This window comes from Cibotium barometz, chromosome 43, assembly GCF_041138505.1.
Source record: "Cibotium barometz isolate CiBa-2024 chromosome 43, ASM4113850v1, whole genome shotgun sequence".
NCBI lineage: Eukaryota > Viridiplantae > Streptophyta > Polypodiopsida > Cyatheales > Cibotiaceae > Cibotium > Cibotium barometz.
Window position 1 is genome coordinate 11785949 of NC_141088.1, and position 20592 is coordinate 11806540.

The 20592-nt window shown below is 39.7% G+C and overlaps 1 protein-coding gene across 1 annotated transcript; it reads right to left on the bottom strand.

Annotated features, from left to right (window-relative positions):
* Nucleotides 1-2962: 2962 nt before the first annotated feature.
* On the bottom strand, nucleotides 2963-4838 carry LOC147613525 (clavaminate synthase-like protein At3g21360). Its single transcript, XM_086781497.1, has 3 exons — nucleotides 4384-4838; nucleotides 3826-4082; nucleotides 2963-3591 (listed from the first exon to the last, which is right to left on the bottom strand). The coding sequence occupies exons 1-3, from the start codon at nucleotides 4750-4752 to the stop codon at nucleotides 3216-3218; spliced, it is 1002 nt and encodes a 333-aa protein (XP_086637623.1). The 5' UTR covers nucleotides 4753-4838; the 3' UTR covers nucleotides 2963-3215.
* Between the last annotated feature and the right edge of the window lie 15754 nt (nucleotides 4839-20592).

Sequence of the window (20592 nt, forward strand, 5' to 3'; positions counted from 1 at the left end):
GATGTTCATCTTGTGTCATTATGCAATGCAAACCCAAATTTATGCGGGAGGTCTTACCTCTTGCCTTATTCTGGACAAGGGCAGTGTCTGATCCCATATTTACACTGATACAATGTGCCCGATACATAATGCATATAGCATTCATTCTCATGCACATTCCCAAATGCAACTCTAGCTCTAAATAATCTTGATTTTGAGTGAGATTTACAAGCATTAACCAAGGGTTAAATGCAAAATGATGATTATCACAAATTTATCAGCACAATTTTTCTAAAAATTACATTAAATCAAGGGTAACCAATTTGTACGGAATGATTGGAGTATTAAACCAACTCCGAATTGCAATCTGAAGTTATAGGGATGTGTATCACATACCTAATGGTTAATTTGAACCCTCAATTGCACCAAAATACAGTGAGTAGCACTAATTAATCACTAATTAGTAAATTAATCCATTGTTTTGTGTGCAGAAAATAGAGTATGCGGGGAGTCCAGATCTGGTGCCTTAGACTTCAAATGAGCTCAAATGCTTTCAAAGGCATCAATAGCAATGAGTCTAGTAGAGGATTAAGCCAATAAACACAAGATTTGACCAAATATTGAAAGCTTAATCTCTGTTTTACCAAAGTCACCTGCAGATTTGATGAAGAGCTTGGATCTCACTGTAGACTTGATGAAATTGAATTCTGTCTTCACCAGCTTGTAGAGCATGCTTGAAAACACCTTAGGCTAAGAGGAATTAGAGAGATTTGATTTGATGAAGCAACAATGGCAAAAACTCCTCAGAAAAACAACGCCTCTTAATCTGCGAAAATCTGCGATTTGCACTGGCGGTTTAAGGTGATTCTTGCATAGGCTTGAGCACAAGAGAGTTGGCTAGCTAGGGTTAAAAGGGTTTAGCTAATGATTGAGTATGCAAGGAGCTAGAGCTCCTCCACCAGCTGGGGATGAAGAGGTGAGTTGAAAACTAACTAAAATTTATATTATTTTTTAATTATCTACTAATTCTAATTAATTAGATAATGAGCTCATAAACCTGATGGATTCTAGGCATGGCTCTGATACCATGTTGAAATTAGGGCATTGTAAGAGAGAAAGAGAGAGAATTATGTGCATGTCTTAAGTGACATGGTTAGTTGAGAGCTTTAGCATGTGTGTGCTTTGGATGAGTCATGCTTTGCAATGCCCCTTCCAAACCACAAACAACGCGATCTAATCTACACCTCAAATTGTGGCCATTTGCAAGCTACATGCTTACATGTTGGTTAAGAGATTTTTTTAAAATGTTGAAAGTTTTTTGTGCTAATTTTTTTATTTGAATAGTACGTGTGGATGTGTGTATGTGTTGGATTTATTAAAATGTTGAAAGTTTTTGGTGCTAATGTTTTTATTTGAATAGTGCGTGTGGATGTGTGTATGTATGTTGGATTTATTAAAATGTTGAAAGTTTTTTAAAATGTTTATTAATTGAAAAGACAAGTGTATGTGTGTGTAATACATGTATGTAAGAGAGAAAGAGAGAATTTTTTGTCTTAAGTTTGTGTATTAGTTTAGAGTTTTTTTTGTGCTTTTAAAAAAAGTACTTTTTTAAAAAAAATTATTAATTTAAAATAGCATGTGTGTGTGTGTGTGTGTGTGTGTGTGTGTGAGAGAGAGAGAGAGAGAGAGAGAGAGAGAGAAGAAGAAGAAGAAGAAGCTCTTTTAACGTCGTAAGAACAATCCCAAGAGACTAAATATGATCTATCCGACGAGAGAGATTCGAACACAAAACGTGTTGAATAACGACTCCATGTGTGAGAGAGAGAGAGAGAGAGAGAGAGAGAGAGAGAGAGTGTGTGTGTGTGTAATCCAATTGCCTAAAGATTGTTTTAAAGACGTGTTCAAGTATGTTAACATTGTCAACATTTTATTCGATTGGAACGCTAGATGTATATTTATATGCCAAGTTTGGTGCTTTAGGAGCTTCTACATGGTGCGTTTATATATAGGTTGGCAAGTTGAGGCCCATCATGGGCTTCAAATATAAGGCTTATCTCTACTCACCCTTAAAAACAAGTGTTTTTTTTAATATATATAGAATTGGTTGGAATTAGAAAGTACAACACAACATGCACACCCATGCGTAGCATCGCTTGTGCAATGAAGACTTCATCGCTTGCACAATGAAGACTTGAACCCGTGACCTTGGGACTCCTGGACAACAACCTCTCCATTGTATTAATTGGCGATCGACAAGGACGAGCCTTTTCTTTTTATACATGCAAGATTACTCTTACCCATCAATGACGAGGCATACAACTAGTTCATATGAATAGGGAATTACAAACAATGACTAAAAAATGAAAATCATTAAATTAATTTTGCCTCCCTTTTCTCCTTTGCCCCCCTCCATTCTCTCCCCTTCTTCCTCACCACCATTTCATGCTGCATGCAACTCGCTTCCCTTCTAATCGTGATGTATCGCTGAGTTTTAATTGTTTTTGTAGAATTTGATTGATTAGCAAGATCATCAATTGGAAAAAACTCAAATCTGATACAGTGATGGGCAACAATACACAATTTGGTACAATTTTCTCCATATGAATTTTTAAAATGTTTTATTAAAAATATGTGGAGTCAGTTTTGTGATCCGTGCAAGAGTTGAAGACCTATTTTATTTTTTAGAACTCCAGAGTCCGGACTTTCACATGTCATATGATTAGGCATAAAGTATTACTGTTGTGCCTGCCTAAAATTATAAGGTGTAGATACAACCACGACCCAATATGACATATCTTTCATATGTGTACTTTGATGCATCATACAAAAACTTACATTGGTTTGCATGTTGCAAGCATCATGATAAGAAAGCACGCATGCATACAGTGAATGGCCTAAAGCCAACATTAAGTCAGTATCCGTGGGTTGCAGCCAATCGTGTCCGCATATTGCTACTTAGCACAAGTATAACCAAAACCTCACCTTGACTCTGAATATATATATATATATATGTATATGGACATGAGTGCAGCAGACCTGTTTTCTGTGGTAAATCTAGTACATGCTTGAGTGCCAATGTATGTTTAAAAAACACAGTAACATATATGGAGTCGAAGAAGCTTGGAGCCTATTCCAGGCCACCAATGGCTCTCATCACGGAATTGATAGGTAGACACCCTCTCAGTGTCTCAAACACCCTTGCACACAGTGTTTACACACGCAGAAGCCTATAGATATCACTGGCAGAGAGATACCAAGACCTGGCGCGGGACTTTGTAAGCTCTTCTACCATGCATCACTGCAAAGTTGTCCACAATCATCAAGTCACCTTTCTGCCAAGGGATGTCCACGCTATTATCTTCATGTATCTTTCTGCAAGCTTCAACTGCATCTGCAGGCAATGGAGATCCATCTCCGAACACGACATCATAAGGTTGGTCTGAAGAGATATCCAACTTGCGGCTTACTCCCGAGTGGTACGCTATTATCATGTTGAACCAGGTATTTTGACCCTTTCGACCAAAATTTCTGATGGCCTTGAAAGGGCCAGACACCATTTTAAGCTTGCTGCCAGGAAGCCATTCCACCTTGGCACTGAAATGTTTCGCAGCTCTGAAAGCACAAAGCACCATGTGACCACACCATCTGAGATCAAATACTCTAAGGTAACAGATGTTACAAGGAACCTCTTATCTTCTGCAGCCATCACAGACTCCAACTTGCAGGTTCATTAATAAAAAGCATTCTCCCCCTTATACAAGTCCCAAAGAAACTCTATGGTGATACTCTGATATTGCAAACACAACAATACCTTGGATAGTACTAATGACCCACAACAATACCCACCTCTCCTCGGCCTCTTTCGGATCGGTAGTCCCAAAAACAACAGGCCAGCCTTGCAGAGAAATTTGTGAAGGGTCCTTCTCCATTGGTAGAACCTTGATGTAGAGCAACCCTTGCTCCTCTAACTTCTGCATAAATTTGGGGAACTCTATCCACATTTGCTCGGTGACCTTATGGCTCATCACGATCGGAGTTTGCCCGCCTTCTGATGCGGGCGTCTCACAGAAGAACAAGACTTTGGGAGGCCAGCCATCAGTGATCTATGTTGATGCACAAAAAAAAAAAAAAAAGTAAATCATGTTGGTAAATTCAAATCATGTTGGTAAATTCTAGGTGGTCCTCTGAATCCCCTGTCAAAACCCTTACCCTAAAACAGTGAGAAACTCCATCCCTAAAACAAAACAAAAGAAACTAACCGCAAGCCTGATTGCTGATCCTAGTTTTTAATCTAAATCTCTGGTTGCGCAACCAAAAACCCTAATTTCTTGTCAAGAACTTTAAAAAGGAACACTCATGGGCACCATTCGAAAACCCTAAAATTGCCAGGTAAGGTTGGCTCACCTGGGCCATTTCGTGATGGAAAGGGATGACAATATTAGGGTCTGCATCACTGGCGGTGTAAACGGGCCCGACGATTTGGGTGCGGGGGGCGGAGCCGATGTAGGAGAGGGTTTTCCAGCCTGTGGAATCCACAACAGAGTGGAAAGCAGAGGAGCTTTGCAAGGGAAAACCTCTGAAGAAGAGGGCTCCATGCTCACGGAGCTTCTGCTCTAGAAAGAGCCTGTTCGTTTGAAAAATGGTGGGTGTATCAGGTTTAGGTGAAGATGGACTCAGCACAAGAGGGAAAACCTTGCCATCTACTACCCGCTGCTCTGGTAAAACAGTTTCTATGAGGCCCTGGGCACCTCCTGCTGATACCTCTGCTGCCATGGAAGCTACAAATTTCAGCACGATCTGAGATGAGCACGACGCTACTCAAGGACATTACATACTAAAGAATCATGACGTGGACAAGAGAGAGAGATGCTTGCCAGCTTTGTTATGGATTTGTTTACGCAAGTACTTAATGCGCCATTACCTCCCAATCCCACTTGTGATTGATTAAAATTAATCATGTTCCTTATATTTATTCACTCTAAATCTAGATTTGAATTAATAGAGGAGATTAAATTGACAACACTTATAACTTTAGAAAGCATATCCTATGCCCAACTACCGACATCTATAACGTAGCTCACTAAGCTTGTGACGCACCTATGCCTCCCCAACCCACATCCATTTCGGATACTCTTTGATGCTCGTATGCTCTCAGGTTCATGCTTCCCATATGTTCATTATCCAATGACGAAAGTTAGAGAAAAAAGTGATGTTTTGCAGTCAACCATGAGCTCTTGCTCCATTCATTATTCAAGGACGACAGAGTCTCAACCTCCACACCCCTCTCGCACTAAGCAGATGTCCACAGGCTTGGCTTGCTTGAAGCTTGTGGGCTCCTCGTCATCTTTATTGACCCATTACCTTAAAGGGTGATCTTGTTTAGGTTACTTTCCCACTATCTAGTGGAGGTCTCATGTGAATCCCTTAAAATAGTGTCCCACCAGCTAGTTCTCATGAACTTTTGGTTGTCCCTTGGTTTTGGGTATAGAGGGAGAGTGCTCAATGCATGGCTTATCCTCCTCTTTAGGAAAACTGTATGGGCTCTTAGATTCCCATTCGTCCAAATAGATAAGTCTCTCCAAAGTTGTGAATTTTCTTGCAAGAACTTATCAAGACTCAGACATCTAAGGACAAGAAGGCTATGAGGCCTGCTATGTCCCACAGTCGATATTCACACTCATTTGTTGGAGGTGGTGGCGTGGTGCTTCTAAAGGGATCAACATGAAGGGATTGAACCTACCAACCTGTAAGGGATGTGTGGTGATGCCTCTAACGACACGAAGGGCTTGAATTTGGCAACCACCATTAAGGGATGTGAGGTGGTGCCTTTGAAAGAGTTAACATAAAGTCATTTTCTAGTCACCTTAGAGAAAATACTATGATGAATATGATGACCCATGGTGCCTTTGAAAAGGGTTGATATAAAGTCATGTTCTAGTCACCTTAGAGAAAATACTATGATGAATATGATGACCCATGGAAAGCTAACTTTTTCCTCCTAATGAGTCCTTCCTTCTTGTATCTAGCACTGGGGGTCTGTATGAATTGGTTCCGGAGTTTGAGGCTCCAAAGTGGCTCTTTCTACGGCTTGTTGAGAATGGTCATCATTTGGTGTGCTTTGAGGCTCCCTTATAAGTTCTAGAGCTATCATAGGTTTTATGATTGGCTCTAGAATAGGGTCTACAATACTCTTAGGTGGTTTGAGTGGTTTATACCCAACCATTAGGCTCTCCTTCAACATCATGCACCTTCCTTTACAAGCTCCTAGTCTTGTTTGATTTGCTCCTTCTCCAACCCTAGGTTTGTTTCATTTGCTTCTTCTCCAACCCGGGTTTAGGGTACCCTTTGAGTTTCTTCTTAAGGTTTGTGTAGTTATTGGGTATCTTTTCTTTGGGAAGAGTAAGTTTGAACAGGAGATCACTCGTTGTTTCTGCAAGGGGGGATGCAGCTTTGGACCACTTGTCATCTAAACCACTTTTGATAGTCACGACATCATTGTCCGTGAAAATTGATCATGAGTTAATGTTCTTTGCATACTCTTTAAGGACTTCTTATGGACCTTTGGTTCTAGTTCATTAACCTCTTTAAGGGCTACTATAGCCTTTGGGGTTTGTGTCTCAAGATCTTTAGTTGCTTGCTTACTTTGAGGTTAAAGCTTGAGCTTTTTGCTTATTAGTAGTCATGGATGCTCCCTTGGCAATTGCCCTCATTCTTAGCTTAGAGCCTTGAAATAGCATTTAGGGAGTTTGTATAAATAAGTCCTCCTCAAGGTACACTTAACAAATACTGATGTTTCAACCATTGGGGCAATTATCACTTTGTTGGGACAATCCTTATAAGCATGATCGAATTCCACACTTTTAGCATGTGCCTCCATAAGGAATGACATGGGGATTTGGCAACGTATGTGAAGACACTATTTAAAATACAGTGTGGAAAGCTGGCTTGTTAAGGATAGCCATAGGGATCATATTGATGTTCACTTAATGTTCCTTGTACACCCAACAAGTTAAGGCTCATCTGCCACCACTGGGGCGATTATCACTTTGTTAGGATAATATTTATAACCATGATCAAATCCACACTTTTAGCGTATGCTTCCATAAGGAGTGACATTGGAATTCGGCATGCGATTTGGAGTGCCTATAGCACTCAAGGGATTTGGTGCAAGGTCCTTGTGAGAGGACACTCTATAAGCAATAGTGTCAACCTTTGTGTCAACAACATTACATTGTGGTGGCCATGGTACTATATTAATGAGGCCTCTCGCTCTTTGTTTCACCATGGTTAGTTTTAGTCTTAAGAAACTATGTACATGAAGTTTATCACATTTGTTAGAAATAGGGTTCTAGGAATGCGCATGCGCGCGCGCGCACACACACAGAGCGAAGAAGTTCAAGGGAGCACACAATGAGATGATAGATAGATAATAAATGTGTATTATATAAAGATGATAAGTATACCTTAACACACGAGGGAAAAAACCTCCCCAAGAGGGAAAAAGTACCCCAGCTAGTCCTAACGTGTTCACACATCACTACCAAAATCCCCCTTAGAGTGATGATGTGAACATGGGGTGAGCTGGCACTAGATGTGCCAAGCTCTTTGGACTGTGATAGGGTCCCCAAAGGGAAGTACGTGAAAGGCTTCAAAGTTCTCTCGTGGGAGAGTCTTCATGAACAAATGCCAAGATGATTTCCCCTATAGAGCATCTCTCCCTAACATAATAATAGTGCACTTCAATGTGCTTTGTGCGAGCATGAAAAACTGGATTCCTAACAACTGCCATAGCACTCTGACTATCAATGAAGATGGTAGTGGCTAAGGACTCGCCAATACCTATATCAGCACAATAAGGTGCCTTAGCCAAACACGCTCAATTGTAGTTGTATAAATGCTGCCCTATACTCAACTTCACAACTAGAAGTGGCCATAGTGGGTTTCTTCTTGCTGAGCCATGATATACATGAATCACTAAGGCGAAAGCAAAAACCACTCGTGGACACTTATGTGTCATAACATCTAGCCCACTCTAAGTCTGTAAATACATGCAACTGTGATTTTACCCCCCTTGGGATAAAATAACCCAAAGTGCTTAGTGCCCTTTAGGTAACGGAACACCCATTTGATAGACTGTCAACGCTTTGTACCTGCGCTATGCATAAATATGCTCAATATTGAGACCACATACTGAATGTCAAGCTTGGTGTTACACAAAAAGATAAGGCATTGATACAAGCCAACATCAAAATGATCACCTATATCTTCAAGACTTAGTCATAAACCTGGCTTCATAGGTTTACAATCTTCAAGATTGAACCACTTCAGCAATGCATCTATCCTCTCTAGCATAACAATGCCATCATTACGCTGCCAAAACTTAATGCCCAAATAATAGTGCAATGGTCCAAGATCTGACATCTCAAAAGACTTCTCTAAATCAGCTACTAATAAAAGCTAAAATATGATCATCATTAGGGCCTATGAGCAGCATATCATCAACGTATAACATTGCATGTATCTTTTCGTACCATGCTCTAGGAGCCTACTTAAGACCATATAAAGCTTTCTTCAATCTGTATACTTTTGATTCTTGGCTTTTCTAAACAATACCACAAGGCTAAGATACATAGACCTCCTCATGTAAATCTCCATTTAAGAAAGCAGTTTTGATATCCAGCTAACCTACATTCCAACCTTTATGTGCTGAAAATTCAATGATAATCCGCATGGTAGTCATACGACATGTGGGTCCAAAGGTTTCATCATAGTCAATGCTTTCTCTTATGTATAACCCTTTATAACAATCCTAGATTTGTATCGCTCAACACTGCCATCTTCTCTATGTTTGAGCTTGTAAACCTAGTTTGTATTAACGGCCTTCTTGCTAAGAGGCAAGTCTACCAAATCCCATGTAGAGATCAATATCGCTAATGTGAAGCCCATAGACAAGATCCGGTGTGGTGAGTGTCTGTTGATGCTTTCTCATGTATCTGCACACCCTTTTGTAGATCTAACAAAACTACTCAAGAATTTGATGAAGAAAGTGCAAATTCGATCCCCAATGATGTCTGCACCGAAAACCGAAAACCACACGAACAACCCCCAAAACATGCCTAAAATGAAAATCTGATCGAAAAACTGTAGTACAAAATAATGCACAGTTCACGGTCCTCTTTCTTCTCCCAAAAGGGCTCCTTGATCCGATTCAAGAAGACAGGCGACTCATGGTGAAGTGTAGGTAGTAGCACAGGGGCGAAGAGTGTATGCTCTGATACCAAATGTTGGAAATAGGGTTGCCAGAATGCACACACACACAATAGAGAAGCTCAAGGGAGCACATAATGAGATGATAGATATATAATGAATATGTGCTGTACAAAGATGATAAGTATACCCCAAGATGGGTGTACACTAGCACGGGGGGGAAAACCTCCTAAAGAGGGGAAAAGTGCTCCAGCTGGTCCTGAACACACTAGGACCAACCAAGGCATTTTGCCATATTTTGTAGTGATGTGTGTGAACACACTAAAGAGGGAAAAGTGCCCCGGTTGGTCATAGTGTGTTCACACACATCACTACCAAATATGGCTACAACTTCCTCATCATTTGGCAAGGGTAAGACTGCTTTGTAAAGTCTAGCACGATTTTATAAGAATTGGGCTTCCGTTACATAAGGGTAAGATGGCAAAGCGCCTTACAGTAGGTCGGGTGGGTGAAACCATATTAACCTAACAAAAACCAATGAACGTTCCTCTAAGAGGAAATATCTCAAAAGGAGGGACCAAACTCACTTGGTTCATATAACCTTCTATTTTGCAAGATGATCAATAAGATCCCAATTATGGTTTCTCATAATTAAGTCTATAACCTTCTATTTTGCAAGATGATCCAATAAGATCTCAATTATGGTTTTGCATGATTGAGTCATACTACTTTGACTACATGGCCCCCTTTCATTCTGGATTTATTAATGCTTCCTCCAAACTAGCTCTAGCTCCTATACTCATATTATCTCATCCATTAAGGCTATATTAACAATGTGATCAAAGGCCCTCTTTTTCTTCTCCATTCTTGTGGATTTTTAGCTCTTCTACGATTTCTAACGAACATTTCCCATCCAAGAGACACAAGAGTTTCTTCACCCATTTAGGATATGACCCCTTCTCTGGTGTTGCTACATGCTTCTCTTCTTCTTCATCTGATGAATCCACCTCCTGTGGAGCTGGTACCATCGCTTGTGATTGTGTCTATTGGGCTTCTTCTGTGTTGAAGGATAGTGTGGATGAGCCTTCTCCTCCACTTGGTTGAGGTTGTTCCATAAACACCTCATCAAGTCACAACAATTGATAATCATCTTATTTGCCTCCAGGTCAATACAACCCCTTTGACTCCATGCTCTACCACCACACTACTTGCTCTTAGGAACCCACTTGGATCATCTTCTTTGCCTCCAGGTTCGTACAACTCCTTCAACTGCTGCACACTCTACCATAAAGATACACTTCTTTCTCTTAGAATCCCACTTGGTTCTATTTGAATGTGGAACATGTGCAAAATAAATCTTTTAAAATATTCAACCAAAGGGTTCTCACCAGAATTAGCATCTTGAGGTATCACCCCCTCTCCTCAACCCATTTTTTCCCACCTAGCCTTATAACATCCTGTAACCAATTATGCCAAACCATCTCTAATTTTAAGCATCTGCATGGCTTTACCACTAAGCTCAACAAACATCTTGAACCTTTAGTAAACATTTATTCACCACTAATAATCTTTTAGGGAAAGCCTTTCTATCCCATCACATCTTGCAACCCATTTCCCATGCTAACCATCTCTAACTTCAAGCATGTGAATGGTTGTTAACCCTATTTTAGGGTTAACTTAGTTTCTCTCCACCATTACATAAGAGAGATAGCAAAGTAAGTGTTATGAAACACCACTATAAACATTGTAATTATGAGAATGGCTGGCAATTCGACAAATCTATGTATCTTAATCATTTAGTTCATTTTTCATTAAGCTTTGGGCGCCCAAGTGTGAATAAGGGCCAATTATATAAAGTAACGACATTCTCATAATGCAAGGCACAATGCCCCTTTGTGCCAGTTGAGTCTAGTCTTATCTCCTTGCTCTCTTATGTCTATGGTTAGAGAGAGAGAGAGAGAGAGAGAGAGAGAGAGTTGAGAGGAGAGAGAGCTTAATGCTTGGTGTATGTTCCTCTTATGCTTGTGTTTATGAGTGTGAGAGTAGAGAGGAGTGAGTGTCATAATGCAAGGCACAATGCCCCTTTGTGCCAGTTGAGTCTAGTCTTATCTCCTTGCTCTCTTATGTCTATGGTTAGAGAGAGAGAGAGAGAGAGAGAGAGAGAGAGTTGAGAGGAGAGAGAGCTTAATGCTTGGTGTATGTTCCTCTTATGCTTGTGTTTATGAGTGTGAGAGTAGAGAGGAGTGAGTGTCCTTGTGAGAAGAGAGGCAACCTCATGGTGAAAGCTTGAGGAGGATGCAAAGGAGTGGAGCTAGCTACCACTAGTATAGCTTGAAGTCTTGAGAGATATGATCTTGGATGCCAATTCCCACAATGTGTTAAGGTAAGCTTTGTCCATTGCATTAGGATAGGGATAGTGTAGCCAATAACATTTTTGGCACCGCTATCAGAGATCCATCGATCTCTTTCTACTCTATTTGCACTCTCTGAGCTTCTTACAATCCCTTTTCCCTTAATATGGCTTCTTAAAGCTGTGTGATTGGTCAAGAAGAGGATAAGTTGCGGATAAGGCCGCGGGAAAAGAGGAAAAAAGAGAGAAAAAAAGGGTTATTTTTTATTGTTTTAGAATTTGAAATTGTTGTTTGCATTGTTTTAAGAGCTATAAAAGCAACAAACAAAGCATTTGCATCAATACTTGCATGGTTTCTAAATAAGATAAACGAAATGACTCTAGATGAACTATAAGCAGTGCTCTTCTAGACAAGATAAAGCTAAAGGAGGTAAGGGATGTTCCCACGAACCAACATCTCTATCCTTGACGAGAGAGTTGATATGGTGCTCAATATATCGACAAAATCACACGAGCACTAAGTGTCCTCAATTGTTGAGGCAATGCTCATTGATATACTATATGCATTGTATGCGACTAGGGAACCATGCTGCGAGCATGTGTAGATACCCACATCACATAACGCGATAACTACAAGTACCTCAAGTGCCTTAGTTGCCTTCCACATGGGCAAGGGCATGCACTAGGGAAAATCTGTCAAATAACTAGACGAGGGAAATGTATAGAGTACCTGAAGTGCCTATTCCACCACTTGTCCTTCCACCACAACCACCAACACCTCGCATAACGCCAATTAATCAAATTATCATTGAAGAGGTGCCAGAAGAAGGAGAATATGCTATGGAACCCCAACGAGCTAATTAGATGAAATTTGGGAGGTAACTCCATAGTATTTTTGGATACAAGGGAGCACATCAATGCCAGTATTTTAGGCTACAACGTAATGGAAGGGCAAGGAGATTAATGCCACAACAAGGAGAGCCCCGTTGCAATGCTATCATCACTACCAACCTCACCGTGTGGCTAAGTGTTCTCACAAGAGCAATGCAACAAACCCGCAAAACACTCAGGTCAGCACACACCTAGGATTGAGCTATGTAAAATGTAAAATTGACCATCTAATCAAGGACTGCCTTATAGAAGCACTTATAGAAGCACTAGAGAGTCTTTAACATCCACCAATCCAACCACGAGACTCCAAATGATTGGGGTGCAATCAAGAGTGGTTGAAACACCACTTAATGTTATAATACTGGTGTGCATAATCACTAAAGGCCTCAAAAGAGCCAATGGAGAAAATTTAGTTAAAACTTCTACTCACACGACAAGAAGAAGAAGAAGGGCAAAGAAGGCAGGCGAGGAGAATCTGCAGTGGTGATTCAGGATGTTCAGACGAGGGAATGGTCAATAGTGTAACCTCTAAGTCAAGCTAAGATAATGTGCTGACAAGGAAAAAAGAAGTGGTGATACGGAACAATGCCAAATCGGTTGAGGAACCTATGACACCAAGGGAAGTGGGTGAATACCCAAATGCCCAGAAAGAGATTAAAAAACTAGAGGTTGCATAAGCCCTAGTCCAAGCAAGTCAAAAGAGATTTGAAGAACGGTTATAAGCCAGTTGAGCTTTCGAAGTAGTCTATCTTGGACAAAATGCCACTAGGGAAGCAAAATACCTGAATGTGCTTCCCCAGTGGCATTTTGTCCAAGATAGAACCTGTGTTAGAACATAGCGAAGGTGAGGGTGACTTAGAAGGAGGAAAGAATGAATTGTTCTCAAGGATGTTTAAGGAGGGAGGATAATATCCCCTATATGGCTCAATAAATCATGTCCTAGAATCATATAGCAATAATGTTGGTCGAGACCACCACCTAGAGATGTGGCAAAGCTAACAACATTTCTCTCTGTAGTAGAGATAAAAATGCCAATTGGAACATAGCTGAAAGGAAACCCCTGATTATGGATAGATTTAAAAGATTGGGTGGAAGTAGAATTCAGGCTAATCCACCAACCAACGAGGAATTACCTTTTCTTGTCGAGGAGGAATTAGAAATGGTTAGAGGAAGGGATAATTTGCTTGAACTCGTTCAAATTTTAGTTAATCAAATGGGAAAGTATTATGAGAGTGACCATATAAATACAACACTTCCAGTGGTGTATAAGGGTTATCAAGCTCTTGCGATCCTTGATGTGAAGTAAGTATCATATCACGAAGAAATGTTGGAAAAAATGGGAAAAACTAGCCTTAGAGCAGACGAACCTCATTGTAAAAACGGCTTTGTGACCGTACCACGTTGAGGCCTATAGAGTTTTGTAGAACCTGAAGATGAAAGTCTTCTCATTCTGGTACTGCCATACATTTGCAGTCATGAATTTCATTAGGCATGCGGATTCATATGATGTGATTCTTGGTAGGCCTTTTATGAGAAGTTCCAAGCTAGTACACGATTCGGTCATGAATCACATATACCTATAGAAGGACTCACAATCGTGAAAGCAAATGTGTAGACTTGGAAGATGCATCCCATGGACAAGGGGTTATTCAAAAATAATTCTGAAACAATGGATAGAACAACCTTGGTAAAACTATGTACAACCCATGAACAACCACCAGAAGTGTCATAGGAAGAGAACATCTTGTATGCTCCTCTTTTGAACAATAATTTTTGCAAGAATTGGATGCATGTACTAGCCACCCACTTGTTAAATTTCTCTTTTTAGGTTGGCGCAGGAACTCTCTACTAAGCTACTCAAGAATGTAGTTCTTTTTTTCATTAGGTTAGTCATGCCACTTCTCATGAGGATGTCTTGGACAAAACTATACACTATAAAGCTGATGTATACGCATCAGATCTCATCCTATGTATAGTCCCATAGATTAGAAGACATGGTAGCTTCAAAACAAAATGCACATTAGGACTCAAAGTAAAACATATTCATGCAGCATACATTAGGACTCTATGTAACATACATTAAGACTCTATGCAACATACATTAGGACTCAGGCATACTATACACACAAGGAATTATGTAACATAAATACTCATACATGTTTTCTCTACATGATGTTGCAAGCATTCGGGTTCTCATCACCATCACTAAACATCCTCCACGTTGTTCTCCTTGTCTTTCTTATCCTTTTTGTTCTCCTCACTTTTCTTCTCCTTGTTATTGGTAATGAGAATTTGAATGCTTACAATGTCATTAAAAAAATATTTAAAAGTATGTATACATAATTTGTATGCATAGAGCTCTATGCATACAAGCTCTATAAATATGAGCCATGAGCCTTATACATGCATGCATAAATCTTACTCTACATAAATCTTGCTCTATGCTTTATTCATGCATGGAGTATGTATAGAGCTTGCATACTCTATACATGCATAGAGTATGTATAGAGCATGCATAAAGAGAGCATGCATACTCCATGCCTCCTCTATGCATAGAGCTTGCTCTATGCATACTCTATGCTTTATGCATGTATAGAGTATATATAGAGCTTGCATACATAGAGTATGCATTATAGAGCATGCTCTCTATACATGCATAAAGAGAGCATGCAAGCTCTATACATGCATAGAGTATGCATAGAGCTTGCATACTCTATGCATGTGCATAGAGTATGCAAGCTCTATGCATGTATAGAGCATGCATAGAGATTGCATACTATATGCATGTGCAGAGCTTGCTCTATGCTTTATACATGCATAGAGATTGCATACTATATGCATGTGTAGAGTTGCATACTCTATGCATGCGTAGAGCTTGCTCTATGCTTTATGCATGCGTAGAGTATGCATAGAGCTTGCATGCTTTATGCATGCGTAGAGTATAGAGCATAGAGCATAGAGCATAGAGCACACTCTATTTTCTATGTATGTAAAGAGCATGCATAGAGCTTTCATGCTCTATGCATGCTCTCTTCATGTATGCATACATTATACAAGATCTAAGCATGCATAAAGAGAGTATGCTTTATGCGCATGCATAGGCATGTATACTCTATGCATACATAGAGCATAGACTATACATGCATAGGTATGTATACTCTATGAATACATAGAGCATAGAGTATGCAAGCTTTATGCATGTATAGAGTACACATAGAGCTTGCATGCTCTATGCTCTATGTATGCATAGAGTATAGATGCCTATGCATGTATACTCTATGCATACATAGAGCATAGAGTATACATGCATAGGCATATATACTCTATGCATAGGCATGTATAGAGCATGCTCGATGCTCTATGTATACATAGAGCATGCCCTATGCTCTGTGTATGCATAGAGCATGCTCTACGCTCTATGTATGCATAGAGTATGCATAGATCTTGCACGCTCTCTTTATGCATGTATAGAGCTTGCATACTCTATGCATGCTTAAAGAGAGCATGCTTTATGGCCATGCATAGAGCATGTATACTCTATGCATACATAGAGCATAGAGCATGCTTTATGTGTATGCATAGAGCATGTATTCTCTATGCATGCATAAAGCATAGAGCATGCAAGCTCTATGCATAGAGCATACATACTCTATGCATGCATAAAGCATAGAGCATGCAAGCTAAACCATAGAGTATACATAGCATTATGCATAACAACCATTATGTATAAAACCTAATCTAGAGAGCATGTATACTCTCTTTATGAATGCATGCATACATAGAGCATGTTAAAAATCATGGTGCCCTAAGAAATGGCTATGGAATCTTGCTGACCCTATATGTATAAACATACTTAACCTAATCTATGGTGGGTGATGCCTAGATGAACACATGGTGTGTGTGTGTATACTAGCTAAGAATTTCACTTAAGCTAATTAGGTTCAGAGATAGATTAACTTGCACTCATAGCGAAGCTTAAGATGCTTTTGTATTTCTATTTTTTGAAATGACTCCTTTTATATGGGTGAGTACAACATTGGCTTTGCTAGCTCATATGGGATAATTTAGCTTTGCTCATGTGGCTTCTTGCTTGGACAATGTATTCTTTGGCTTTACTTAGCTCACTCCCTACCTCTTCCTTATGCACAATGGCACCACACTTCTTAACACCCTCCCTTGGTGCCATTATTTTTAGGCTACTGTTGTAAGGTGTTCAAATGCAAGGTTTACAAATACTTTACGCCCCCTTAATGTAGGTGGTAGGTGGTAGGTGGATTGCCATTATTTTTAGGCTACTGTTGTAAGGTGTTCAAATGCAAGGTTTACAAATACTTTACGCCCCCTTAATGTAGGTGGTAGGTGGATTGACATTTAACTTAGACATGGAATGTCTCCCCCCCTAGGTGCTTTATTAGCTACTCTCAAATGGTCAGGAGTGTTTACATTTGCATCACTTCCCCTAGGTGCTCTTTTGCTACTCTTAGGAGGTAAATCATGTTTGTAAACACATAGATTTGCCTACTCATTTGGTGGCTTACAACATGAATTTATTAGGTTAGGGTAGTGGTTGGTAGCTCCTTTGTTGCTCAGTGCTGCTGCTTGCTTGAGATCTCCTTGCTTTTGCTTTGTTGAAGATCCCTCGTTTGCTGACTTCATGCTTTATGTCGATGTCATGTCCTTCTTCTTCTTCTTCTTCTTCTTCTTTGCATTATTGTTGAATTCTTATTTGGCCTTTGGCTTGACTTTTGGCCCCTTTGACTTCTTGTTCTTTGCTTGCTTCATGTCCACCTTTTGGCGGCGTCTTCTTCATTGTGCCTTTGGTGTAGACTTTATCTTTGTTGCCTCTTGTGCTTGTTGTTTTTTATTTTTCTTGTGCTTGATGCTTTAATTTTTTCTTGTGCTTGATGCTTTAATTCTTCTTCCTTATGTGCCATTTGTGCTTCATTGCATATGCTTTCATGTATGTGTGCCATGCATGTGGTCATCTCATGCGTGTGTGCTTTTGGCATGCTTAGGAGAATGTTTTATGCAATCACATTATGCTTTGTGAGGTGCTTTGTCTAGATGTGTGTCCCTTCCTTGATGAACTTCCCCTTAATGCTCAATGTCATTTTTGAGGGTTTTATCATGAGCTTGTGACAAGTATCTATATCTCTTACAAATCTATGATATGATGTAAAAGAAGAATTAGGGTGAAATGTGGATGATGAATAATGCAAAAAGTTTTTATTTTGATGCGAAAAATGCTAAAATAGTGAAAAACAGTGTAAAGTAATTGAAAGTGATGAAAATTGTGCAATGCAAGACGGTGAGGGTGATTTTCAACGTAAATAATGATTCCCCAAAGGTAAAAAATCCTAATTTTATAATTTTAACTTTGGCTGGGCTGAATTTTTACTTAATCACATCTTGCTTATAGTGATTAAGTGAGAAGACTGGTGATTTAGTAGGGCTCAAATTTGGAGGCTTCAATGGAGCTTGTGGAAAGCAGTTATGATGGGGATTTTGCATAAGTTTCTTGCCCTTGATGAGAACAAGTGGCACACTAAGGATCTCCTACTCAAATTAGCCCTAAAAGCTCAGATATGCTCCAAAATTGACAATTGGATTTCTTGCTAGTATGCTCAATCTCGTGGATGGAACACGCTCAAATAAGGTATGTGAGCTCCTTGTGCCATTCTCCAAGCTCACCTAAGAGGGCTTGAACCAATTCTATCTGTGTTTGGGAGAATAGAGAAAAAAAACCATTCGGGAGAAATGCACCAATTTTTGGCCGTACAACGTGAATCTGGCGGAATGGTGTGGTTGATGATGGATGCCTAGGAGTGCTTAGGGTATGGCTAAGAGGGTTTGACTAATGAGGATATAGATTGAGAGAATGAAGCTCAGCAAATTTTGACCATAGAAAGAGTGTGATGATAAGGTTGAGATTAGTGAGTTAAGTAGGAATAATGAGCATGCGTTAAACTAATAAACTTGAGAGGGATGAACTAAGCTTATAATGGAGAGGCTCATGAGGAGAGGGGAGGCTCTGATACCATGTTAAGAATCATGGTGCCGCCCTAAGAAATATGGAAGCTTGCTAACCCTAATACATAAACACACTTAACCTAATCTATGGTGGGTGTGTTAGTATATGTTCAATGCCCACCCCTCAGCATGTATCTCACATTGATGTATAGTGCACATTTGTACGGCCCCCATTATGAGGAGAAGCCATTGGTGCACATATCTTTAGTGGGAACCCTAGCTTAGATGCTGGAAGGGGTCGTAGAGTTGTGAGACTGTTGATGGTTAGGAGATGATGAGGGTTACGAGTGTTACTTGCCCAAAAAGGTACAGGGAATATTCCTTGAAATATTTCCTCAGATACTAATTTCATCATTAGTGGGCGGTGGCCGATTGGGATGCGTTATGAATATGTGGGCGGTGAGCCGCGTCGTCAATGCTGCGTAGCCGTGTCATCAATGCAGCGTAGCCGCCCACGTCTTGGGCGCGTCCATCACACTACCCTGCAGGACTATAAATGAACATAGTTGGCAACAAGCGAAGGTATCCAATGCTTGTGAGCAGATATTCCCTATACTCTGCCCTCCATCCAGAGTTTGTCTAGATTGCAATCTAAGCTCTACACTAGAGCGCACGGGTGGATAGCACCATCATATTGTACCTATCTCTTGTTTGGTATAATTAGAATTTTAAAATTCTCTCCATTCTCTGTATTGCATTGTCTAGTGTACTTTCTCTTGCTATATGTTTTTCTACTATGCCATATTCTTATATGGTATCAGAGATGAACACATGGTGTGTGTGTATACTAACTAAGAATTTCACTTACACACTAATTAGGTTGCAAGATAGATTAACTATAGAGAAGTTTAAGATGCTTGTGTACTACATTGCTTGAAATGTCTCCTTTTATATGGGTGAGTACAATATTGGCTTTGCTAGCTCATGTGGGATAATTCATCTTTGCTCATGTGGCTTCTTGTTGGACAATGGCTTCTTTGGCTTTATTCAACTCACTCCCTACCTCTTTCTTGTGCACAATGGCACCACACTTCTCAAGACATGCATACTCTATGTATGTATAAAGAGAGCATGCATACTTTATGCATAGATCATGTATACTCTACACTCTATGCATGTATAAAGAGAGCATGCATGCTCTGTATGGTCATGTATACTATATACTCTATGCATGCATAAAGGACACATACTCTATACTCTATATGCATAGTGCATACATACTCTATACTTTATGCATGACCATACTCTGTATGGTCATGTATACTATGTACTCTATGCATGCATAAAGGACACATACTCTATACTCTATATGCATAGTGCATACATACTCTATATGCATAGTGCATACATACTCTATACTTTATGCATGTATAAAGAGAGCACATTATGCATAAAACCTAATCCAGAGAGCATGTATAGAGCATGCATACTCTCTTTATGCATGCATACTCTATGCATTTATAAAGAGAGCACATTATGCATAAAACCTAATCCAGAGAGCATGTATAGAGCATGCATACTCTCTTTATGCATGCATACTCTATGCATTTATAAAGAGAGCATGCATACTCTATGCATAGAGGATGCATACTCTATCATAAAGAGAGTATACATAGAGCTTATATACTCCATTCTCTCTTTATGCATGTATAGAGTATGCAAGATCCATGCATGTATAAAGTATTATCTATACTCTATGCATGCATAAAGAGAGAATGCATACTCTATGCATGCATGAGAGCATGCATAGAGTATAAAACTAATAGTGCATAAATAAATAAAGCAAATACTCCCACAACACTCAAGGGTGTGGTGTCATATGATGTGTTCAAGGCCTACTCTTAGAGATCTTGCTTACCGATCGAGAGCTTGCTTGCTTCCAAGATTCAACAAAGATAACCTAGGAACAAAGAACTAAAGTAAACAAGAAAACTTCAGCTGATGCAAAACTTTTTAAAAACCCAAAACTAAAAATCTGTAAAACTCAAAAAAATAACTAGCACTAGCATATAGAATACTCTTACCTATTTTTAAGGGAGAGAATGAGGTGAGAAGAGGGTAAGGAGGAGCCTGCAAAACCTCTAAAAAAACCAAACTCAAAAATCTTATAAATCATAATAAAAACCTTAACCTTA

Coding starts and splice junctions, on each gene's coding strand:
- LOC147613525 (XM_086781497.1), bottom strand. CDS start 4,752: ATGGCAGCAGAGGTATCAGCAGGAGGTGCCCAGGGCCTCATAGAAACT. Junction 4,083..4,383: donor TCCATCACGAAATGGCCCAG/GTGAGCCAACCT, acceptor GCATCAACATAG/ATCACTGATGGCTGGCCTCC. Junction 3,592..3,825: donor CCGAAAGAGGCCGAGGAGAG/GTGGGTATTGTT, acceptor TTGTGCTTTCAG/AGCTGCGAAACATTTCAGTG.